Source organism: Mus caroli, unplaced genomic scaffold (assembly GCF_978045245.1).
Source record: "Mus caroli unplaced genomic scaffold, Mus_caroli_1 scaffold_10, whole genome shotgun sequence".
NCBI classification, from domain to species: domain Eukaryota; kingdom Metazoa; phylum Chordata; class Mammalia; order Rodentia; family Muridae; genus Mus; species Mus caroli.
The window spans coordinates 125,021,778-125,048,407 of record NW_028227265.1 but is presented as its reverse complement, the minus strand read 5'-3'; the positions used below and the strand labels follow the sequence as shown (position 1 = coordinate 125,048,407).

General features: G+C 40.3%; 1 protein-coding gene across 5 annotated transcripts in view; it reads right to left on the bottom strand.

Annotated features, from left to right (window-relative positions):
- LOC110300074 (vomeronasal type-2 receptor 116-like) overlaps positions 1-26,630 on the bottom strand; it is a 78,823-nt gene that overhangs the window by 29,297 nt on the left and 22,896 nt on the right. For 2 of the 5 annotated variants that reach the window (XM_085844228.1, XM_085844224.1), the window contains exons 2-4: positions 16,832-17,123; positions 15,422-16,228; positions 3,624-3,851 (exon numbers count right to left, since the gene is read on the bottom strand). In XM_085844228.1, the coding sequence (XP_085700354.1) occupies positions 3,624-3,851; positions 15,422-16,228; positions 16,832-17,123 (1,327 nt within the window). The remainder of the gene's footprint in view (positions 1-3,623; positions 3,852-15,421; positions 16,229-16,831; positions 17,124-26,630) is intronic. The other 3 variants (XM_085844226.1, XM_085844225.1, XM_085844227.1) reach the window with 3 other exon arrangements.

Here is a 26,630-nt window from a genome sequence, read left to right as displayed (position 1 = left end):
TCAGTCCTGTCCCACCAAACGGTATTGTATTTGAGTTACAACCTGCTGGCTATCCTCTGCTTCCACTCCCCTTCACCCTAGGTATTCAAGGAATTCTTAACTGCACTGTATATAAACTCAGTGTTTTCTGGACTCGTTATCAAATGCTATCAAATGCCAGTGGAGGGGCTTTCGATTTGAGTCCAGACTTGAAATAAAGGCTCTCTTGCAAATTGCAGCAGACTTTGCAATTCTTGGGCTTGTCTGGGTTTCCCAATGACTGAGGGTATAACACTAATAGAAGGAATAGTGGGAACACATTGGCATAGGGGGAAATTTCCTAAACAGGACTCCAACGGTTCATGCTTTAAGATGAATAATTGATAAACTCGTGAAATTAGAAAGCTTCTATAAGGCAAAGGAGACTGTCAATAGGACAAATCAGCAGACTGGGGGGAGAAAGTTACTAACTTCACATCAGATAGAGGGCTAATATACAAAATATATAGAGAACTTAAGAAGCTAGACACCAAAAAAACCAAACAACCCAATAAAAAAATGGGGCATAGAACTAAACAGAGAATTTACAACAGAGGAATCTTGAATGGCTGAGAAGCACATAAAGAAATGTTCCAAGTTCTTATTATCAGGGAAATGCAAATCAAAATGACCCTGAGATTCCATCTTACACCAAACACACTGGCTAAGATCTAAATCTCAGGTGACAGCAAATGTTGTCCAGGATGTGGAGAAAGAGGAGCACACCTCCACTGCAAACTGGTAAAACCACTCTGGAAATCAATCTGGAGTTCCTCAGGAAACTGGACACAGTACTACCTGAGGACCCAGCTATGCCACTCCTGGGCATACACCAGAAGATACACCACCATGCCACAGGGGCACGTGTTCTACTATGTTCATGGTGACCTTGTTTGTGATAACGAGAATCTAGAAACAACCCAGATGTTCCACAACAGAAGAATGGATACAGAAAATGTGGTTCATTTACACAATGGAATACTACTCAGCTATTAAGAATGAGACCATCCTGAATTATGCAGGCAGATGGATGGAACTAGAAAATACCATCCTTAGTAAGGTAACTGAGACCCAAAAGGACATGCATGGTATGTACTCAATAAGAAGTGAATATTAGCCAAGAAAGTACAGAATGCCCAAGATACAGTCCACAAAATTCAAAAAAGTCAACAAGCTGAAGTGCTCAAATGAGAGTGCCTCAGTCCCACATGGGATGGAGAAGAAAGCAATCACAAGTGCAAAGGGAGGGAAGAACATGGGAGGGAAAATGATGGGGTGTGGGAGAAGAGAGAGAGGGGAACTTTATCTGGTATTGGGTGAGGGAAAAAGGACTGAAGCCCTGAGGTCCAGCAGGAAGAATGGAAACAGGCAACCTTAAGAGATAGGAGGTTGGGGGAACCCTCCAGAATGTACCAGAGACCTGGGAGGTGAGAGACTTTCAGGACTCAGAGGGAGGGGCCTTAGATGAAATGCTGGACAGTAGGGAGAGAGAACTTATAGAGCCCACCTCCAGCAGGAAGACAGGGCATCAAATGGGGGGGGGCATCTCACAGTTATAACTCTGACCCATAATTGTTCCTGTCTGAAAGAATTACAGAGACAGACATGTAGAGAAGCCTAAAAAAGAGAAGGTCCAGTGACAGTCCCGAAGAGGGATCCAGCTCAAGGAGAGGTCCCGAGGCCTGACACTTTTAATGAGGATATGGAGCGCTCAAAAAAGGGACCTAGCATGACTGCACTCTGGAAGACCCAACAAAGCAGCTGAAAGAGTCAGATGCAGATATTTACACCCAACCAAAGGACAGAAGCAGCTGACCCCTGTTGTTGAATTAGGGAAAAGCTGGAAGAAGCTGAGGAGAAGGACTATCCTGTAGAAGGACCAGCAGTCTCCATTAATCTGGAACCCCGAGATCTCTCAAACTCTGGACCACCAAACAGGCAGTATACACCAGCGGATATGAGGTCTCCAACACACATACAGTAGAGGACTGTTGGGTATGTGTTCATTCAGAGATGATGCACCTAACCCTCAAGAGGCTTGAGGCCCCAGGGAGTTTAGAGGTCAGGTTGGGTGGGGGGTGGGGACATCCACTTGGAGACAGGCAGGTAGGAAGGAGGTATGGGATGTGGAACAGTTGGAGGGTAGACAGAGTGTGTGTGTGTGTGTAAAATATGGAGTGTAAATAAATGAATAAATAAATTTAAATAAAAAAGTAAAAAAAGAAAAAGAAACAACAACAACAACAACAAAATATGTCAGAAAAAGAAATGCCAGAAAATGTTTTATGTTGATCAAAGTAATTCTAAATATGCTGTAGGATCCTTGCCACAGCTTTGTTCTTCAGTAATATTCTTAGTATGCAAATGATAAACTTTTTATTATGACTGTACACATATGAAATGGTGAACTAACTTTGCTATTAAAATAAATGCTAGTATATAATATGTTTTGGTTTTAAATAAATCTGTTGTGTGTATTATAAAATTATCAAGATTTTATGTTTTTATTAAGATAATTGATATATTTTCTGCTGATTTTATCAAGCTTTTATCTACTTAAAAATGGTTTTAAAGTCAAAAATCATTTGAGTAACTGTTTACGGGGCTGGAAAGTTGGTTCAGTGGTTAAGAGAACTGAGTGTTCTTTATGAGGACCAAGTTCAGCTCCCAGCACCCACATGGCAGCTCACACAGCCTTCCATGATTCCAATGTCAGAGGATACAACACCTGCTTCTGGCTTCTGCTAGCACCAGGCATGCATGTGTTGCCCAGACATAAATGTAATCAAAACACACATATACAAAACAAAACAAAGTAAAATTTAAAATTTTAAAGTTTCTGGACACTCCCTCCCAATAACCCAAAATTTGCATTTTGGTATGTGAGTAAGTGGTTAGGAAGCAAAAACCCAGAATACATTTTTTCAGTTTTACAGGTGATTTTATTTTTAATATTTGTGAGATTGTATAGCTTATATAATATAAAATACATCATTTAATATTTTATATATTTATATTATTTTTAGCATCTCAATAATACTTTTAAAATTTATATAGAAAACTTAAAATATTGGTATATAAAATTGCAAAAAATGTCTTGCAAAAGAAAACATCAAGAAAAATAGGTAATTAATATAAAAACTATTTTAAATCTTTTCATGCAAAATGTTTTGATGATGAAACTTTCATTCTCTTAACACCACTCAGATCTCCACCAACTCATAACTCACTCAACTCCACCCCTTTTCTTTCTCTGTTTAAAAAACAAGCAAACCTGAAAACAAAACCATAGGAACACACACACACACACACACACACACACACACACACACACACACTCTAGCTAAAGACCAACATGACAAAAAGTGTCCAAACAAAGAAATATGATATAAAAAGACAGATTTTTAAAAATCTATCCAAGTACCACTGGTGCCACTGAGTTTCCTGGGTATAGAGCCTGCCCTGAAGTGAGCTTCCATTGGAAGAAACTATTTTTTCCTTTATGAGGGGGTGTCTATTGCAGATAGCTTCTGGGGTAGGTGTAGCTCAAGTAAGATGTGTTTTATTACATGAAGTTCAAAGTGTTAAAATTATACCCAACTCACCTCTGTAAATCCGATAGCCCATTCTATCATATCATCAGATAAAGATAATTGTTGACCAAGAGAACTATATGGGGAAAATTGTCCAACTTTCACCTTAAGTTTGAGACCTTCTGGAAAGTTCCAGTAATTGAGAATGTCATACTCTGCGTTCAATTTCATTTTTCCATCCAAATTCACTTGTTCTCCAGCAGGATTAGTAAACTGCATGTTCTTCAGGAAAGGGTGCAGCTAAAACAGATAGATTATGCATTACCTTATAATGAAGTTAGTACCAGAGTGAAGACAAATGACCCAACTCTTAGGGAAAGTCTCTTATTGTTTAAATCTTTGGTGCATGAGGCATATTTAACACAGGTGTAAAAAAATGTAGGACAAATGACAGTCTATGAATTGCTAGTGGTGTAACATTTCTGAAAATGTCAGTCCAACAGACAATTCTTAATCATACACCAAAATAATTAGTAAATGAATGGAAATCAGGCAACTGTCAGTTTGTCTAAGAAAAGTTAGCCCCATCTATTTTCAGAATCAACCTGTCCTGCTTTGCTTTCTGTTGCTTTGATAAAAAGCTTAGAGGTTACAGTCCTGAAAAATGTAGAAAGCCAAGGCAAGAACTCAAGGCAGGAGCCTGGGGGTAGGAAATGAAGAAGGGATCATGGAGGAATGTGCTTCTTGACTTGCTTCCATGACTTACTCAGCTTTCATTTTTATGCAACTCTGGACAACTTGACTAGGGATGGCACTGTCCACAGTGGGCTGATCAATCATTAATCAAGTAAATGCTCCACAGACTTGCCCACAGGCCAAGCTGACAGATGTAATTACTTAGTTGAGGTTACCCCTTCCCAGGTACTCTCATTTGTGCCAAATTGAAAAAACTAGCCAGTACATTGCTAAGAGTGAAATGAGGCTTTGAACACCTTAAGTGGTGTTAGATGAGATTCTTTAAGTGTCAAGGTTAGTCTTAACACCACTTAGACACATCAGTAGTTTATGTTACAGGGACATAGCTCAGTTGGTAGAGTTGCCTAACATGAATGAAATCCTGGGTTTGATTCCAGCTCTGCATAAAACTGCGCATAATTTTACATGTCTGCTGTCTCAGCACTTCAGGAGGATCAGAAGTTTGTTGTTGTTCTTGGCAGTATAGGAAATTTGAGGCCAGCAAATCTAAGCATATTAGTGTCTTCATAAATTGCAGCAATGACAGCAACAGAAAAATAGTTTTCCTTCTCATTTAAGCAAATGCTTAGGCATATGCTTAAAGGACCTCATATCTTACTACAGAGATATTTGCTCTATTCAAAACATTTAGGAAATTAAATCAGCCTAGATATCCATAAACAGATAAATGAATAATGAAAACGTGGTACATTTACACAATGGACTATTATTCATCTGTAATGAAAAATTAAATTATTATAATTTTAGGAACATGGATGGAACTCAAAAACAACATATTGAATGAAGCAATTCAGTACCAGGAAGACCAAGGTAACATGTTCTTTTTCATTTGTTGATAACTTTCAATGGTTAGATTTGTAAGCTTAACCTGGCATGTCTATAGGGACCAGGAAGTTATAAATAGCTTATGAGAGAGGGAAGGAGAAGAGACAATATGTGTTGGGGAGGAGGTATTAGAACACCGAAGGTATGGGAGAGCATGGTAGATAGAAAGTTGAAGCTGGAATGAGAGTGGATGATACTGATGAGGACAGGGAGAAAATGTAACTAAGCTTGTATGAAAAAGGCCTATGGAAATCTACTGATTTTGTTGGTCTACTGAAAAATATTAAAAAAATTCAATTGAAATTGAGGCACTTTCTAGACTCCAAATGTTTTTGGTCATCTTATAATAAAAAATTCCGCATAGTCTTTTATACTCTCAACACTATTTAAGGGTCCAAAGTAACTTCTTAAGACTCAAGATAATCTCTAAGAATAAATCACTGTTAAAGAAAAAGGCAAGTTATATATTAACAATACAAATGTCACAAAGCACACATTACCTTTACATACAAGACCTTTTCCTGCTCCTAAACATAAAGTGAGCAAAAGCACTGTTGCTAATGTTAATGAAGATAGGGGGAAGATGCATTCTAAACTGACAGTTTACCTTATGGGAAAGAATGAAAGAAGTTCTAAGAGAAAAACTCATAGCTCTGAGTGCTGCCAAAAAAGAAACTAGAGAAAGCATACCCTAACAGCCTGACAGCACACCTAAAAGCTCTAGAACAAAAGGAAGCAAATTCACCCAAGAGGTGTAGATGGCAGGAAATAATCAAACTCAGGGCTAAAAATCAACCAAGTGGAAACAAAGAGAACTATACAAAGAATCAACCAATCCAGGAGCTGGTTCTTTGAAAACATCAACAAGATAGATAAACCCTTAGCCAGACTAACTAGAGGGCACAGAGACAGTATCCTAACTAACAAAATCAAAAATGAAAAAGGAGACATAACAAGGAAAAACAGGAGACAGAACCTGTTGAGATTCAAAACATCATCAGATCCTACTACAAAAAGCTATACTCAACAAAACTGGAAAACCTGGATAAAATGGACAATTTCCTAGACAGATACCAGGTACCAAAGTTAAATCAGGATCAGAGTAACGATCTAAATAGTCCCATTTTCCCTAAAGAAATAGAAGTAGTCATTAATAGTCTCCCAACCAAAAAAAGCCCAGGATCAGATGGGTTTAGTGCAGAGTTCTATCAGACCTTCAAAGAAGACCTAATTCCAGTTGTCCTCAAACTATTCCAAAAAATAGAAACAGAAGGTACTCTACCCAATTCATTCTATGAAGCCACAATTACTCTGATATCTAAACCACATAAAGACCCAACAAAGAAAGAGACCTTCAGACCAGTTTCCCTTATGAATATCGATGGAAAAATACTCAAGAAAATCCTTGCAGACTGAATCCAAGAACACATCAAAATGATCATCCATCATGATCAAGTAGGCTTCATCCCAGGAATGCAGGGATGGTTTAATTATACGGAAATCCATCAACGTAATCCACTATACAAACAAACTCAAAGACAAAAACCACATGATCATCTTGTTAGATGCTGAGAAAGCATTTGACAAAATCCAACACCCATTCATGATAAAAGTCTTGGAAAGATCAGGAATTCAAGGCCCATACCTACACATAATAAAATCAATATACTGCAAACCAGTAGCCAACATCAAAGTAAATGGAGAGAAGCTGGAAGCAATCACACTAAAATCAGGAACTAGACAAGGCTGTCCACTCTCTCCCTACCTATTCAACATTGTACTTGAAGTCCTAGCCAGAGCATTTCGAGAACAAAAGGAGATCAAGGGGATACTAATTGGAAAGGAAGAAGTCAAAATATCACTATTTGCAGATGATATGATTATATATATATATATATATATATATATATATATATATATATAAAACCCTAAAAATTCACCAAAGAACTCTTAAACCTGATAAACAGCTTCAGTGCAGTAGCTCGATATAAAATTAATGCAAACAAATCAGTGGCCTTTCTCTACACAAAAGATAAATAGGCTGAGAAAGAAATTAGGGAAACAACACCCTTCACAATAGTCACAAAAAATATAAAATACCTTGATGTGACTCTAACTTTAAAAGGATATGCTTTCTCATTAAATGACATATACTATGTTTTCAAATGGTTTTGTTATACATTCTTTGTTATGATTAGCCATCTTTGCTGTTCTCTCTCTCTCTCTCTCAAAAGTTGTTTTATTTATTTGCATTCCAAATGTTGTCCCCCTTCTCAGTCCCCCATCCAAGAGTTCTTCACCTGATCCTACCTCCCCTTTGCCTCTGAGAGGTTGCTAACCCCCACCCCTTTCCCTGGAGCATGACATCTTTACAGGATTAGGTCCATACTCTTCCACTAAGGCCAGACAAGGTAACCCTCTGCTACACATATGCTGGTGGCCATGGGCCAGCCCATGTATGCTCTTTGGTTGGTGGCTAAGTTTCTAGGAGCTCTGGTGGGTCTATGTTAGTTGATACTGTTAGTCTTCCTATGAAGTTGCCATTCCCTTGATCTCCTTCAGTCCTTCCCCTAACTCTTCCAAATGGGTCCCTGACCTCAGTCCAATGGATGACTGTAAGTATCTGCATCTTTCTCAGCTGCTGGAAGAGTCTCTCAGAGGACAGCCATTCTAGGCTCCTGTCTGCAAGCAAAATATGGCATCAGTTATGGTGTCAGGGTTTGGTGCCCACCCATGGGATGGCTCCCAAGTTGGGGCAGTAATTGGATGGCCTTTATTTCAATCTCTGCTCCATTTTTGTTCTAGCATTTCTTTTAGACAGGAATAATTCTGGGTCAAAAAATTTGAAGGTAGGTTGGTGATCCCATGCTCCACCAGGTGCCCTATGTATCTACTGGAGGTGGTCTTTTCAGGTTCCATTCCCCATTGTTGGACATTTTTGTTAAGATCATCCTCATTGAGTCATGTGAGCCTCTCACAGCCCAGATCTTTGGGACTTCCTAGATGTTCCCTCAACACCCCGACTCCCCCACACCTGCCTATTTCCATTCATTCTCTTGAACACCAATGGCTTAGGCTCTAAGCACAACAACTGACAAATGGAACCTTATGAAACTGAAAAGATTCTGTAAGGCAAAGGACACTGTCAATAGGACAAAATAGCAACCTACAGATTGGGAAAGGATCTTTAGTCAAAGATCCACTAACCCTACATCTGATAGGCTAATATCCAAAATATATAAAGAACCCAAGAAGTTAATCTCCAAAACATCAGATAACCCAATTAAAAATAGGGTTCAGAGTTAATCAGAGAATTCTCAACAGAGGAATCTTGAATGGCCTAAAAGCACTTAAAGAAATGTTCAACATCTGCAGTCACCAAGGAAGTGCAAATCAAAATGACCCTGAGATTTCATCTTACACAAATTAGAGTGGCTGAGATAAAGAACTCATGAAACAGCAGATGATGGGAAGCATATGGAAAAAGGGGAACACTCCTGCATTGCTGGTGGAATTGCAAACTTTTACCAATCTGGATATCAATCTGCTGGTTTCTCAGAAAATTTGAGATAGTTCTACCTGAAGACTCAGCTATACTGTTCCTCGCTATATACTCAAAAGTTACTCTACCATACCACAAGGACATGTGTTCCAGTATGTTTATTGCAGCCTTATTCATAATAGCCAGAAGCTGGAAACAACACAGATGTCCCTCAAATGAAGAATGGATTCAGAAAATGTAGTTCATTTACACAAAGAAATACTATTCAGGTAGTGAAAATGAGGACATTATGTATTTTGCAGGCAAATGGATGGAACTAGAAAGCATCATTCTGAGTGTGCTAAATTAGACCCAAAAGGACATGAGTGGTATGTACTTAATGATGAGTGGCTATTCACCAAGGAGTACAGAATACCCATTATACAACTCACAGACAGTAAGAAATTCAACAGAAGCAATACCCAAGTGAGGACCCTTCAATTCCTCTTAGAAGGGGAAACAACATAATCATGGGAGGCACATGGAGGGAGGATCTTGGGTGGGAGAAGGAAGGGGGAGGGCAAAGGGGGAGGGCAAAGGGGGAGGCAGCATCAGGCATTGAGGGAGACAGGAGGCCAGGAGTGTGAACAGGAATGTTCTGTTCTCTTTACTCCCTTACTTCTTTCAGCTTTTCTACTTCCAGAATTCCCTCTTCTATTTCCCTTTTCCCATGTGTTACTATCCTCTTTTGTAATTTTGTTACTTTGTAAATACCCACCAACTGCTCCTTTTTACTTTTTACTTTTTACTTTTTATTTCTACAGGCATTGAAAACTAAGCACACATAACCAAAGAATTGAAGCCACCTGAATTTTGTCTGTCTGGGTTACCTATCTCAGAATAATTTTTTGTCCAGTTTCTTCCATTTACCTCAAAATCTGATGATTTCATTTTTGTTTACAGATGAATAACAGACTCTTGTTTGTAGGTACCTTATTTTCATTATGCATTCACTAGCTGATGGACATTTAAACTAATTTCATTTCCTGGCTAATGTGAGTAGGGCAACAGTGAATATGGATGCACAAGCATTTCTGTGGTTAGTTATAGAGAGTTCTTTGGGTGTATGACCAGAAATGGTATAGAGGGGGTCATATGTTCCAGTTCAGCTTTTAGAGAAACCTCTAGACTGATTCCAGAGTTGCTGCACTAGTTTCCATTTCTACCAAAAATCTATGAGTTTGTCATTTTTCATATCTGTAACATTTGTCATTGGTGGTTTGATGATGACCATTCTATCTGAGGTTAGATAGACTCTTAATGTAGTTTTAGTCTGTGGTTCCTTGATGGCTAAGGATGTTGAAAACTTTTAAAAGTGTTTATTAGCCACATTTATTTTGTATTTTGAGAACTTTCTGTTCAGCTCCATAGGCAAATTTAAAACTGCATTATTTGTTTTCTTTTTGTTTGGATTTTTCTGAGTTCTGTGTATACTTTCACACCAATTCTTAATTAGATATAAGCCTGTAAAATATTTTTTCCTTTTCTCTAAACTGATTTTCTATTGACTAACAGTGTCTTTTGTTGTACAGTATATTTTACTTTCTTTTTTAAAAATTAATTTTTTTACACTCCATATTCTATTCCCCCTGCAACCCCCATCCACCCTCTGACTGTTCCACATCCCATACCTCCTTCACAAACCCTGTCTCTACATGGATGTCTCCAGCCCCCCACCCCACCTGACCTCTAAATTCCCTGGAGGCTCCAGTCTCTTGAGGGTTAGGTGCATCATCTCTGAATGAACACAGACCCCTGCAGTCCTCTACTATATGTGTGTTTTAGGCCTCATATCAGCTGGTGTATGCTGTCTGTTTGGTGGTACAATGTTTGAGAGATCTCGGGGGTCCAGATTAATTGGGACTTCTGGTCTTTCTACAGAATAGGCCTTCTCCTCAGCTTCTTTCAGCCTTCCCTAATTCAACAACAGTGGTCAGCTGCTTCTGTCCATTGGTTGGGTGCAAATACCTGCAGCTGACTCTTTCAGCTGTTCGTTGGATCTTTCAGGGGGCAGTCATGCTAGGTCCCTTTTTGTGAGTGCTCTATAGCCTCAGTAATAGTGTCAGACCTTGGGACCTCCCCTTGAGCTGGATCCCACTTTGGGCCTGTTGCTGGACCTTCTTTTCCTCAGGCTGAGTTTTGTAGGCAAATGGATGGAACTAGGAAATATCGTCCTGAGTAAGGTAACTCAGACCCAAAAAGGTCAACAAGCTGAAGTGCCCAAATGAGGATGCCTCAGTCCCATTTGGGAGGGAGAAGAAAGCAATCACAAGTGGAGAGGGAGGTAGGGACCTGGGAGGGAAAGTGGGGTAGTGGGGGGGGGGACCTGATCTGATATTGGTTGAGAGGAAAGGACTGAAGCCCTAAGGTCCAGCAGAAAGAATGGAAACAGGCAACCTTGGGAAATTAGAGGTTGGGGGGACCCCCCAAAATGCACCAGAGATCTGGGTGGTGAGAGACTCTCAGGACTCAAAGGGAGGGACCTTAGATGAAATGCCAGACAGTAGGGAGAGAGAACTTATAGAGCCCACCTCCAGCAGGAAGACAGGACGTCAAGTGAGGGATAGGGTTGCCATTCTACAGTCATAACTCTGACCCATAATTGTTCCTGTCTGAAAGAATTACAGGGATGGAAATGGAGATGTTTCACTTTCAAGAGATCTCATTTTCTTTGTTATATTGCTTCCTGTACTTCCAGAATCACTTCAGAAAGCTCTTATATGTGTCGATAAGTTGAAGCATATTGATGGCCTTTGTCCTCTAGCAGTTACAGGGTATCACATGTTATGTTGAGTCCTTTGATCAATTTGAGGTTTAGTTTTATTCATACTGAGAAATGAGGATCTATTTTCATTCCCTACATACAGTTTGCACAGCACCATTTGTTAAAAATACTGTTGTTTCTTCAATGTATGCATTTGGCATATTTATTTAAAATCTGAGTTAGCTATAATTGTATGGATTTGTGTCTGGGTCCTCTATTATCCTATTCTATCCTACCCTATCCTATCTCTCCTATCCATCTATTGTATTCTTTATATTCCATTCTGTTTTATTGTAGTGATCATATATGTGTCTGCTTTTGTGCTATTTGTATTATTCTGACTCCGTTGTATGAATTTAAAGCAGCTGTGATGATAGCTCCAGTTGTACTCATTTTCAGGATTGCTTTGGCTATCCTTGCTCTTTTGTGCTTTCACATTAATTTTAAGATTTTTATATGCTTTTGAAGAACAGTGTTGTTTTAAAAATTATTTTTAAGAGAAATTCATACACGAGTGAACTAAACAACTAAACCAAACTAAACTAAACTATACCAAACCAAACCAAACCAAACCAAACCAAACCAAACCAAACCAAACCAAACCAAGCCAAACTAAACTAAACTGTACTCACATCATTTCTGCTTTTCTCCCCTCTTCCCATGGCCCCCACTTTCCTTTCAAATTCATGACTCACTCCCCCCCCCCCCGCCAACCACAACATGCTATGCTGAGTTTGTTCACTGTAGTTTGTATGTATGCACATGTGTTTATTGCTGACAACTTAGGACCACATCTCTGGAGAAAACTTACTCTGACCATCTCACCAGGCATCAACTGTCTGGTGCTCTTCACCTTGGGTTAGGAACCTCTACATATTGGCTTGTCAACTGGTCTGCCATTATGCATGTTGAGATTTCATGATGGTGTAATTTTGATTGAAATTACATTTAAGTGTCAATTGCTCTGTGTACTATGACCAATATACAATATCCATTTATGTAACCCATGATCATGGGAGGTCTTTCTATTTTCTAGTGTCTTCTTCAACTCAATTACTTTCTTCAGTGTTGTAAAGTTTTCATGGTAGAGTTCTTTCTTGGTGAGGTTGCTTTGACTAGGTTTATTCTGATATTTAATTTCTTTATAGCTATTGTCAATGGAACTATTTCTTAATTTTTTTTTTGTTAATGTGTTCATCACTGGTATAGAGGAAGACTTTTGTGTTTATTTTACATTCCCTAATCTCAGTTTGGTTTTCCCTCGATTTAGCACCATTCTGGATATAGGTTTTTCAAATATCCCTAACATCTCCATGACTTTTATTATGAAGTAATATTGGATTTTTTCCAAAGGTCTTTTCTTAATCTATTGATATGATCATGTGATTTCTGTGTTTGGGACCACTTATGTGATCAATTTCATTTATTGATTTACATTTGCTGATTCATCCCTGAATATCTGGAATGAAGACAACTTGATTATGGTGACTGATTTTTTTGATGTATTACTGAATTAAGTTTACAGATGTTTTGAGAATTTATTTTCATTCATATTTTTAATTTTAAATTATTTGTTTTTGAAATTATAATATCATTACAGAATTTCTCCCTTCCATTTTATTAATTTGTACACCTAGGTTTGTTAGGAAGACTAGTTTGTGATTTCTGTTTTTATGTGGTTTGAGTTTCAGGTTAATACACCAGTATTAATCAATCTGGTTTCATAGAAAGAGTTTTGAAGTAGTCACTCCTTTTCTATTTTATAGAATAATTTTAGAACTACTGATAATAGTTCTTTAACCTTCTGGTAAAATTCTGTAAATCTGTTCCTGGAATTTCTTAGTTTTGAAATTGTTTTATTACTGCTTTATTCTCATTGCTGATTATGGGTTTGCTTAAATCATCTCTCATTGATGCTAAAGTGTACTTTTTGGAATACCTGAATGGATCCTATATTCTAACTCAGTCTCCTCATCTTTATCTTTTTATTGCAGAATTAATGTTAAGAATAATTGTTGAAGTTACTCGAAAATTGGTCATTTTGAGGAGACATTTATCTTTTTTTTTCTTTCATGTTTTTGTTTCTGTACTGAAATTTACATCAGGACTTAATTTGTTGATTTAGAAAAAGATATTTCTTTCTTGAAAATTTAAATCACACTTCTCTTCAACTAAAGGTATTTACAATTTAGGAGAGGGTAAGTCCTAGTAGGACTGAAGAGTAACTTTCCTCTGTCTGACTAGTATTCAGGATGTTTTATTCCTATTTTTTCTCCTGAGTCAGATTCTGTTTGCAATAATAGTCAATGTCCAAGGTTCAGCACACTTCTGGAAAGTCCTTGTTTCTGTTGAAATCAAGATAACTGACTGTCTGGGGCACCTCCACCTCCACCCCCGACCCTCCCACTGTGGGGCAATGTGCTATGTACAGACATTCTGGTCTCTAGTCGAGCTGAGGTGTGGAACCCCGGTACCCAGTGTTGATAATTCACCTACATGAGATGGTAGGTGTTCCCTCATGTCTCCTGGACTCCTGGATCCTCTCAAAATTACAGCCCCCACAGCCCCCAAAGAAGAAGTGTGTGGTCAACAGTCCTGTAGACAATGTCCCAAGCTTCTGACCTTCAGGTTAAACTCTTCCCAGTTACCTAGCAACAAGATAACAGTCCACCATAAGGGGGGCTGTTTGACCCCACCACACTCTTTCCTCTCACTCTCTTAGTCTCTCTCCCTCTTACTCCCTTAAGCTTTTACTTTCCTTACTCTCCCCCTTACTCTCTCTTTTTTACTCTAGCCTTTCTTCTCTCTCCTTTTCCCCTTCTCTCCTCTTGGCCATGCCGGTCTCTCTCTCTTTCTACCTTTTCTCTTTCCCCCTGCCTTTCTACAATAAAGCTCTAAAACCCTATACTGTCTCTGTTCACCAAGGACAGCTGTGCTTGGACAGTGGGATAGGCTTTCTTCTAATGAACTGTGCCTAATCTCCCATCAGAAGGCCTTCCTATGCTCCAGCCATGGACTGGACTAAGGACTCTCACCTGCGTGGGAATCTCTCTCTGTCTGCCCTCTCTCCTGTATCTCTGGGGCCAAGGGTATCAGCCCGGAGCCCCTATTATCAGGGGCTGCCCCTTGTCCACCCCCTGTCGAGTGGGGTCCAGTGGCTTCACACAGCCAGATGCCCACCTGGGACTGAGTAGAATGTGCCCGGCAATCCTCCCACATCCACCTGCCCAGAGCACAGGAGCTCTGGCCGGACATAGGCTCTTTCCCTCCCTCTCCTTCCCCTACACCCCTTAGGACCCACACCTCCCGACTTAGTCTGTAGTCTTTACTGCAAGTTGTGGAATTATACATATATGTGGTGTCATCAGTCACCTCCATTGCCCAGTTGACCTCCACAGGCTTTGCTGCACGTTGTGATAGTCTTGTGCCTAAGTGTTTTAATCTTCAGTCAGCTCAGTCACTTCTCTTACTTCTGAATCTTCTTCTTCATAGCTGGGACTCCACACATTCCTATTACATTGTACTTATAATACTATATTATACCTATAACATACCTATATTACTCTCAGTTTGCTCCTTTCTCCAGCTTGTCTCTGTAACTCCTTTCTCCATGTTGTTTGATTCTATGTGTGGGCACTCTACTTTCCTCAATCATCTCTGGCCTAACAGTTTACTCCCATAGTCTCACACTGCCTGCCATAGGGCTCACAAGACAAGATAGATTCTGTATCTTTCATATAGAAGTCATTGATCTGGTAAAACAAAACACTGATGTGGGTTTAGAACACACTGTCTTCCCTCCATGGACACTGTGTTCTCTTTAAATATTTCTGCATAGGTTTTGACTTACTTATCCCTTTGTCAGTTGCAAGTAGTTTATTTTGTACCCTTAGAGATCCAAAGTAAGTAGTGTGACCTCAATAAGCATACAGGTAGAAAATCACATTGTTGATGTTCTGAGCAATCTAATGAGAGACACATTACCTGCCAGGCTGAAAACATCAGCTCTTCTGCCTTTCTTATTGGCCTTACTTCTATGTAATGAAGAAGCATCTCATGAAGGCTGTGGGCCACAGCATACACAGCATTGTATACATTATAAGCAAACTCAGTCATGACCATGTCAAAATGGCTCCCTGGTGACTCATGCAAGGAAGCATTAGGCAGACAGTTCTCCAGCGTACTGCAGTCATCATCAGCAAATGAGCAGTTAAAAAAGTAGAACCACAGCTTTGTAAGGTAAAAATCTTCTGGGTATTTCGAAGGATGAACTGTTTGGATAAAATTTCTGAAACCAGAGGTTTCTTTGTGGTGATGAGCAAAGATGAGGCTCCCATGGAATGAATTTAAAATGAAATGCTTTGACTGGATGATACCATCCCATTCTGAGTTCATGATCCAGACTTTCCTTGTAACTAGAGTTTGTCTTAAATAAAACAGGAAGCCTCTCAGAAAATCACTGTCACCATAGGTGATGATCACATTTGCTGATGATTCCAGAACCTGTGTAGGATTCAATTGCCTGTTTGGTAAATGAGATACTTTACTAACTGGGATTATTTCCACAAAATCTACACATATTCTATTTCTGTCCATCTCTGTCCTCAAGTCTGAGATTATCTGAACACCTTTTTGTCCTTCAGACATAATCAATCCCACCCAGTTCCAGTGGAAATAATTCAACAATGAGACAATGCCATGGGACAGAGACATGTCCTTGGGGGCTATTTGATAGAGATCAGGAAACTGTTCATGATTATCAAGGTTAGGATCAAAAGGCCCAATGGTCAGCTAAAAGAAAAAGAAGATAAAGAGAATAAAAGAATTAAGAGAAGGAAGCATAAAGCACATGTACAATCGTGACAGGCTTTGAGAATCACACCATATGATGATAATTCACTCAAGCTGTTTATGTGCATGCACATGGCCAAAGGTTGATATTGGAGTTCTTTGCCATTATTCACTATATTTAATTTTTCCTTTTTTATTTTTAATTATTTATTTTTAATTTTTGCATAGGATTCTAAGTGAAACTGTAGCTCAGTTTTGGTTACCCTGGCTACTCTGTGAGCTCAAGCAACTCACCTGTCTCTGCTTTACCAGAACTTAGGTTACACACACACACACACACACACACACACACACACACACACACACACATATATAAAGCTGCTTCTCTAGACCATCATACTCTTACATTTAGGTTTCCCTGTAGTCACTGTCCGCTTCAGCCTGTTCCTTTTCTTTGTCCTGAATACATCACTGAATACCTACTCTTTGGGATTATAACCTTTTTCAGATGCATAAGCACATTTATTTCATCCTCTTTTTAGCATCTCGGAATGGCAATGAATTATAAGTGCTTTTATCTTTTTTCACTTCACTCATTCTCACCTGTGGATATTTGTAGAGTTCTAGTAGTGTCCCTATATTGGCAGATATTATCCATGATATGCCTGTGAGTACTGCAATAGACTTCATTTCTCTCCTACACGTATAATTGGGCACATACTTCTTTGGCCCGGATAGCCATGTGATGCATCTATCCAATATCCACCATTCATTGAACATGACATTATATATATCATATCCCAGAGACACATTGGGTAAAATATGAGGGTTCCTGTTGATCTCCTCAATAGCATAAACCATTGCCAGAACAATCTGGTAGTTTTTAAAATTTAACCTGCACAGAAGATACAAGAATATTTAGGGCTGCTGTGGTTTGAATGTCAAATAACTTCATATCTGCATACTCTGTCTTCAGTTGATCACATTATTGAGGAAGTATGTAGAATTTTCAATAAGTTGAGTCTTACTGGAGGAATTGGGTCATTCAGGACAGGCCTTTGGGCTTTATATTGTTACTTTACTACCTGTCTAATCTCTTTGTATCCAGAGTGTAAATACAATTTAACCAGGCAACTTCTAGCTCCTACCGTTCTTATTTCCCTCTCTGCTGACAAATCTTACCTACCATGATCACCAGAATCTCTCTGGAAGTGTAAGCCAAAATAAACTCCTTTCCTGTAACTGCTTTTGTTATGATATTTTGTCACAATGGTGGGGCTTGTGTCTCTAGCTGCATATGTAGCATACGATGGCCTAGTCGGTCATCAATGGGAGGCGAGTCCCTTGGTGCTGTGAAGTTTCTATGCCCCAGTATAGGGGAATGCCAGGGCCAGGAAACAGGAGTGGGTGGGTTGAGGAGCAGGAGGAGGGGGTAGGTGATAGGGGATTTTTGGAGGGATAAATAGAAAAGAGGACAACATTTGAAAATTAAAATATATAAATATATTTTAATTTTATATATTAAATTAAAATATATAAATATATTTTAATATTCTATATTAAAATATATAATAAAAAGAAATAATAGCAAGAGGAAATATTCAAACCATGACTATTATTTTGTATGCAACATAATTACTTTTATGGATTAAATCTTTATATCTTTATACTATACTATTAACATTTTCAAATTTATAATGTTTTGCGTTAAAATGATAATGTGTTTTTAAACAGGTAGTGTTATCTGGTCATGAAAGTGGAGCTTCATGAATGAGATTAGCATCCTTATAAAATATCAGAGGCAGCACACACATAGTTAATTGATTGTATAATCTCTTGCCTTCTCAACTCTTAACCTTAACCCTCCTTACTACTCTGGCTTTGATCTCCTACTTCTCTAGGCTATATGTTTTCTTCTGGTACTTCCACTCCTCTCTAAATTTTCACAACAAAGGACACAGTCACATCAGTGACACCCACCCCCTTTTCTTATAAAAACAGAAGGTGGAGATGTGGGGCATTGGGCTATGCACAGACAGGCTGGTCTCCAGTCGAGCTGAGATGCTGAACCCCAGAACCCAGTGGTTCATGTCTCCTGGAACTCTGGCTCCTGTCTAAGTTACCACCCTCCACAACCCCCACAAGAGAAGCATGGCTAGAAGTCAAGTAGTCAATGTCCCAAGATTCTGACCTTCAGGCTAAACTCCTCCCCAGTTACCGAGCAACAGAAAAGATAGCAGCTCACTTTAAAAGAGGCTGTTTGGCCCCTCCTTGTTCTCTCATTCCTTTTTTCTCTTACCTCTCACCCTCTCACTTCTTTGTTCTCTTGCTCTTACTCCACTCTTCTCTCCATCTCTCCCTCTAACTCTCTCTTTCTCTCTTGCCTTCCTCCCTCTCCTTTTCTCCTTTGTCTCCTCTTGACCATGGTGCCTCTCTCTCTCTCTCTCTCTCTCTCTCTCTCTCTCTCTCTCTCTCTCTCTCTCTCTCTCTCTCCCTTCTCTCTTTCCCCCTCCCTTTCTACAATAAAGCTCTAAAACCATAGACTGTCTCTGTTCAGCTGTGCAGACTCTCACCTGTGTGGGAACCTCTCTTCCCTCTCTCCCATAACCCCAGGGCTACATGGTATGGCCCCAGGGCCCCCAGGTTGGGCTGACCCCTGTTCACCCCCAGTTGAGTGGGTCAGAGGTTTGGATGCCCACCTGGGGCTGAGTGGAAAGTGTCTGGCAGCCCTCCTACATCTGCCTGTCCAGAGCATAGGTGGACCTCTGGTGGGACATGGGTCCTCCCTTCCCACTCTTTCCCCTAGGCCTCTTTTTAGTTCCCACACTCAATCATTAGCTATCTCAGAGAAGCTGATTGGAAGCACAGCCTTGGGAGAAAATTGAGAATAAATTTCAGATTTCAGTGCATAGGAACTAGGCTTCTGCAAATTACAGTACCTGCAGTTAGGATCTGTAAAGCACACTCTTATGGTGCCACATAGATGAGTGCTTTGACATTGAAAGGAAATGTGATTATAGGCAAAATTAAAATAATGAACTAGAGTTATGGAGTGTGTGTGAAAAGGCTTAAATAGAGAACACAGTGGGAGTGTGGTGAGAAGAAGAGGGTGAAGGGAAGGGATAACCCAAAGGAAGAGGGCATGAAAGCATGGGAAGCCTTCCTTATAACCCAACTTAAAAAGTAATGGAAGCCCAAAGGACAGGTGTAATCTTCCTTCCTTCCTTCCTTCCTTCCTTCCTTCCTTCCTTCCTTCCTTCCTTCCTTCCTTCCTTCCTTCCTTCCTTCTCTCTCTCTCTCTCTCTCTCTCTCTCTCTCTCTTCTTTTTTCTTTTTCCCTTCCTTTTTCTTTCTTTCAGATTACATTAATCTACACTGAAAGACTGGGACCAAAAATGAACATTTACACATAGAAGCTTTTTTTTTCAATACTTTGATGTGGGATAAAGTGTGAAGTATGGTAGCAAATTTCACCATTTGTGTTTTGTCTCATCTTATATAGATATTCTGACTTTTCCATTTCCATTAATCCAGATTCTCATCTGACATATTATGATTATGACAGATGAACCCCTACTGAAATTTGTCACATTTACTCTACTCAAATAAACTTTCTTGAGTATATATTTATATTGAATGACTATTTGGCACTGCTGAGTATCTTTATGTGCCAAAATATTCATTGAGTTCATTGGCTTTATGAATGGCATAAATCAGACATGGAAAAAACAAAATAGTTTCTTTGATTGAAAGCTTTTCCATGTTCAGTAGTGGGATTTTACCCCAGTACAAAATTACTCAATAGTGTGTATGCTATGAAAAATCAAAAAGATGGATTATATTTAAAATATTCTGATATGGATGTGCTAGGGCCAAATAAGAAATTGACACTACAAAAACTTCCCAATATTTATCACATTCAGAGGGGTTGTCTCTGGTATGAATTATCTCACCCTGAGCTATGACTGAAGACTTTATAACAGTCATCATATATGTGACTTCCTTTGCTGTGAATTCAAACATACTGAATGAGGCCTGATTTTGACTAAATACTTCCCCATTGTCTTAGTTAGGGTTTTCTGGATGTGAATAGATGCCATGATTGTGTCAACTGTTTTAAAGGAAAACATTTAATTGGAAATTCCTTATATGTCAAAAGTTTAGTTTATTATTGGCAGGGTGGGAAGCATGGTGACATGCATGCAGGAAAACATGGTGATGGAGAAGCAGCTGATAGTTCTACATCTGGATCAACAGGCAGCAGGAAAAAAGTGGCACTGGTCCTATCTTGAGCTTCGGAAACCTCAAAGCCCATTGCCAGTGGCACATTTTCTCTAACAAGACCATATCTCCTCCAATAAGACCACACCTTCTATGGGCCTATGGGGACCACCCACCACAGCAAGATGTGGACAAGGAGTTTTCTTTCAATGGTACCATTGATGGAAAATTGATTTCTGTGCCACCTCTTAGAGACTTTTTCTCCAAGAAATCTAAGTGTCTTTTTTTTTTTTTTTTGGAGGAAGCACTGTCCTGGATATGATTCAGGGACTGAGCAGGCATTCAATTAATTTGGGTTGTGAGAAGGCAGAGACTGATGCCCAGTGAATGATTGTTTCCATCATTTTGTAACAATACTTCCTTGTAAAGAGCCCTTAGCAGAGTCCATTCCTGTTTTGTAAAGTGTGTAGCCATGTCCATGAATGTCACAAACTCTTCAAATGATATATTCTGGTTCCAGCAAATCCCCTTCTATCTCAATTTCCACAAATGCTGAAGATCTGTGGGAAAACATCCACATTGGGAAAAACTACTACAGCTGAAACTGGACTCCTGGTGACATTACTGCTTCCTGGGATAATCTTTCTTTCTTTCTAGTTCACAGACTGACCCATAACAGGTATTCTCATCTACAACATCATCCTCAGTCTTTACAGCGGCATTCCTAGATGGCCTGGAGGCTAGAGATAATGAATTGCTTTCAGTGGTGGCAGTCTCACTTGTTTTCTTTACATATATTTATAATTAACATGCAAATTTTTTTCTACCTATAGAGCTTTCCCACTCTTTATGTGCTCTCTGGCAAATATCTCCAGCTCAATCACAGGTCACACTTTCCAGTAGACCAGCTATGTGACCTGCCCACACACCTAATCCTACTGCCTTATGTTCCACAGGCAGATACATACAGCATAACTACAGGGTACGTCTTCCATAAGACAAGGTAGGTCACCAGCTATTTGACCTTCCCTACTATCTCACTTCCCTCTATCAAACACCCCTGACCCCAAACAGGCCACACCAGACAGATGACAAGGTAGAGGAGCTGCCTATAGCCACTCATTCCATTCCCTGAGACAGACACCCACTACCCAACCACCAGCCATACACGAAAGAAGGCCAAGTAGGCCAGTCACCAATGGACTCCCCGTACTTTCTACTCTCCCTTAGGCAAACACTCACCTTGCCCAACCATTGGCTGCACCTACCAGAAGACCAGGTATGCCAGATGCTCACAGGAACCCCCACTATTTCTGCTCCCTTTGGCAGACACCCACTGCCATACCTTCAGCCATACCTGCTAGATGACAAGTAGGCTGCCTGCCTATGGGCCTAAACCCATAGTCTTGGATCCCTCAGAAAAACACCCTTATCATGTTAGGAATTGTTTTTAATGCTATCTCAATTCAATTCAGTTCCAAAGCTGAAGGTTTCCACCCCAATCTGGATTTGACTGGCAAATTGCTGTACAGCCAATTGCTGGGTGGATAGACTGAGGTGGGGCCTGGGGTTTTGCTTGGGCTAGGATCTGGGGGAGAGAAGAAAGAAGGCAGAGATATCCTTGACCGAAAAAAAAAAAAAAAAAAAAGAAAGAAAGAAAGAAAAAAAGAAAAGGCCAGACTTAAAGGCCAGCAGACATGTAAGAATCAAGGAAAGTGTCCCCATTGGCAACTTTCCCAGTTGTGTTTGGGTAGCAGAGATGAAATATAGATTTTAAAAGATATTAAATGAGAAGTACCAGGACTTGGGGGTGAGTTTTTGCTAGCAGCTGGAAGGATTAGAACTGCCCAGCCTCTGAGCTAGTCAAGATATTTAAAATTAACTGGTGTGTGTGTGTGTGTGTGTGTGTGTGTGTGTGTGTGTGTGTGTCTTTCATTTGTGAATCCAGAGGGCCTCTAGTAGGTGGCTGGGAGTGGGACCTATTCGGAGCACAAAGCAGTTTAGCTAAACTTGCAGTTACATTATCCAACCACAGGTCATACCTGCCAGAAGACCATATCAGCCCCCCACCTACAAACTTCTTACATTCTCTAGGTTCCATTGGGCAGACATCACCTGCTCACCCACAGGCTATGCTAACCAGAAGACCATATAGGCCACCTACCATATCCCTAGGTCCCCTTCCCCTCCTTGTAATCATGTCCCACCCTGAGGCCACACCAGCCACCAGAATTCCAGATAGGCCTCCCACTCTCAAACATTCCTCAGTACCACCAAATTTTATCCCAAATCTTTCTTCCCTTCTTATTGTTTTCTAATAGCCTCCAATGCTAGCAGAGAATCTCTGTGGGATCAGAGGCCATAGAGCTGCCAGAACTCCTGCCATAAATTGGAAGGAGATCCACTGTTTATCAAGAGACCATGATAGCCATCAGAAGACCATCCTCCAACTCAGGTGGCGATCCCCTGCTTAATCATAGACTTCACAGGCCAGAAGACCAAAGAGAAAATAAAAATAGAGCAAACATCCATTCAACAAAGACAGACTTAGAAATTGGCACCTAGAGCCACCTTGGTTCCCGGATCCCTCCGAGACTAGTCTGCGCAGGTGAGAGTGTGGACTACAGAAGCTAACAGCTTCTGAGACAGGCAGACACAGCTTCTGAGGCAGATCCCATTTTGGGCTCTAGACATCTCGGCACATTCCCTGCCAGAGGTGAGTTGTCCACCCTACCCGGGAGGGCTTTGCCAGAGCACCTGGGGGAGCCATCTTGGTTCCCGGATCACTCTGAGACTAGTCTGCACAGGTGAGAGTGTGGACTACAGAAGCTAAAAGCTTCTGGGACAGGCGGAAGCCACACAGATTCTGAGGCAGACCCCGTTTTGGGCCTTCATCTTCTGCCAGGAGGCAGGTCCAAACGCCAGATATCTATGCACCTTCCCTGCAAAAGGAGAGCTTGCCTGCAGAGAGTACTATGACCACTGAAACTCAGGAGAGAGCTAGCCTCCCAGGTCTGCTGATAGAGGCTAACATAATCACCTGAGGAACAAACTCTAACCATCTTGGGAACAACCTCAGTGGAGGGTCCCAAGGTCTCCAGAGGACTCTCCATGCTGCAGGCGCCCTAGCATACCCAGAATCTTGAGATCACTGGTGAGTGGAACACAACATATATTCCAAAAAACCTGGAGGGTCTTGTGCCAGCAGGAACAAGGACAAAGGAAACCTGCCTGACCAGTGGCTGGGGTTTGTTCTGGTGGCTCCAGCCCTGTGCCATCTGAATACTCCAAAACAACCGAAAAGCAAGATTCAGATTTAAAAATCATATCTCATGATGCTGGTAGAAGATTTTAAGAAGGGCATTAATAACTCACTTAAAGAAATACAAGAGAACACTGCTAAACAGGTAGAAGTACTTAAAGAGGAAGCACAAAAATCCCTCAAAGAATTACAGGAAAACACTGCTAAACAGGTAGAAGTCCCTAAAGTGGAAACACAAAAATCCCTTAAAGAATTACAGGAAAACACAACCAAACAGGTGATGGAATTGAACAAAACCATCCAAGATCTAAAAATGGAAGTAGAAACAATGAAGAAAACCCAAAGGGAGACAACTCTGGAGATAGAAACCCTAGGAAAGAAATCAGGAACCATAGATGTAAGCAACAGCAACAGAATACAAGAGACGGAGGAGAGAATCTCAGGTGAAGAATATTCCATAGAGAACATGGACAAAACAATCAAAGAAAATGCAAAATGCAAAAAGATCCTAACCCAAAACATCCAGGAAATCCAGGACACAATGAGAAGACCAAACCTAAGGATAAGAGGTATAGACGAGAATGAAGACTTTTGACTTAAAGGGCCAGTAAATATCTTCAACAACATTATAGAAGAAAACTTCTCTAACTTAAAGAAAGAGATGAACATACAAGAAGCCAACAGAACTCCAAATAGACTGGACCAGAAAAGAAATTCCTCCTGACACATAATAATCAGAACAACAAATGCACTAAACAAAGATAAAATATTAAAAGCACTCAGGGAAAAAGGTTAAGTAACATATAAAGGCAGACCTATTAGAATTACACCATACTTCTCACCAGAGACTATGCAAGCCAGAAGATCCTGGACAGATGTTATACAGACCCTAAGAGAACACCAATGCCAGCCTAGGCTACTATACCCAACAAAACTCTCACTTACCATAGATGGAGAAACCAAAGTATTCCATGATAAAAGCAAATTCACACAATATCTTTCCATGAATCCAGCCCTTCAAAGGATAATGAAGGGAAAATACCAACACAAGTGTGGGGTATTGGGCTATGCCCAGACAGGCTAGTCTCCAGTTGAGCTGAGATGTGTAATCCCGGGACCCAGTGGTCATAATTTACCTACATGAGATGGAAGGAGTTCTCTCATGTCTCCTGGAACTCTGGCTCCTGCCAAGTAACCACCCCCTCACCCCCCACAAGAGAAGCATGGCTAGAAGTCAAGTAGACAATGTCCCAAGCTTCTGACCTTCAGGCTAAACTCCTCCACAGTTACCTAGCAACAGAAAGATAGCAGTGTACTTTAAAAGGGGCTGTTTTTCCCCTCCTTGCTTTCTCTCACCCCTCTCACTCTCACTCCTCTCTCTTTGTCTTCTCCTCTGCTCTCTCTTCCCTCTTCCTCTCTCTCCCTCTTATTCTCTAGCCTTTCTGCACTCTCTCTCTCTCTCTCTCTCTCTCTCTCTCTCTCTCTCTCTTTCCTTTCCCCCCTTCTCTCCTCTTAGCCATGGGTGGCCTCTCTCTCTCTCTCTCTCTCTCTCTCTCTCTCTCTCTCTCTCTCTCTCTCTCTCTCCTTCTCTCTTTCCTCCTGCCTTTCTACAATAAAGCTCTAAAATCATAGACAGTTCTGCTCATCAAGGCCCACTTGCATTGGAGGATGGCTTTGTCCTAATGAGACGTTTCTAATCTCCCAATGGAAGGCCTTTTTGTGCTCCAGCCAAAGTCCGCTGTGCTTACTCTCACCTGTGCAGGAACCTCTCTTCCCTTAGCCCTCTGTCCCATAATCCTGGGTTACAAGGTTTAACCCTGTGGCCTCTTTTGGTTTCAGGAGCTGCCCCTGTCCACCCCCTGTCGAGTGGGTCAGAGGCTTGGATGCCCAACTTGGGGCTGAGTGGAAAGTGTCTGCAGACCTCCTGAATCTGCCTGTCCAGAACATAGGTGGAACTCTGGCTGGACATGGGCTATCATCCCTCCCCCCTCTTTCCCAGGCCCCTTTATAGTTCCCACACACAAGGACAGAAATTATGCCCTAGAAAAAGCAAGAAAGTAATCCTTCAACAAATCTAAAAGAAGACAGCCTCAAGAATAGAATCCCAAATCTAACAACAAAGATAACAGGAAGCAACAATTAATTTTCATTAATATCTCTTAGTATCAATGGACTCAATTCCCCAATAAAAAAGACATGAACTAAAAGACTGGCTACATAAACAAAACCCAACATTTTGCTTCATAAAGGAAACTCACCTCAGGGGCAAGGACAGATACTACCTCACAGTAAAGGGCTGGAAAAAAATTTTCCAAGCAAATGGTCCAAAGAAACAAGCTGCAGTAGCCATCCTAATATTGAATAAAATTGACTTCCAACCCAAAGTTATCAAAAAGGGCATACCCATCAAAGGTAAAAATCTTCTAAGATGAACTCTCAATTCTGAATATCTATGCTTCAAATGCAAGGGCATCCATATTCATTAAAGAAACTTTAGTAAAGCTTAAAGCACATATTGCTCCTCACACAATAATAGTGGGACACATCAACACTCTACTGTCATCAATGGACAGACCCTGGGAACAGAAATTAAACAGAGACACATTGAAACTAACAGAAGTTATGAAACAAATGGATTTAACAGATACCTATAGAACATTTTATCCTAAAACAAAAGGATATACCTTCTTCTCATCACCTCATTGCACCTTCTCCAAAATTGACCATATAATTGGTCACAAAACAGGCCTGAAAAGATATAAAAATATTGAAATTATCCCATGCATCCTATCAGATCACCATGGACTAAGACTGATCTTCAATAACAACATAAATAATAGAAAGCCAAAATCCACGTGGAAGCTGAACAACACTTTCCTCAATGATAACTTGGACAAGGAAGAAATAAAGAAATTAAAGA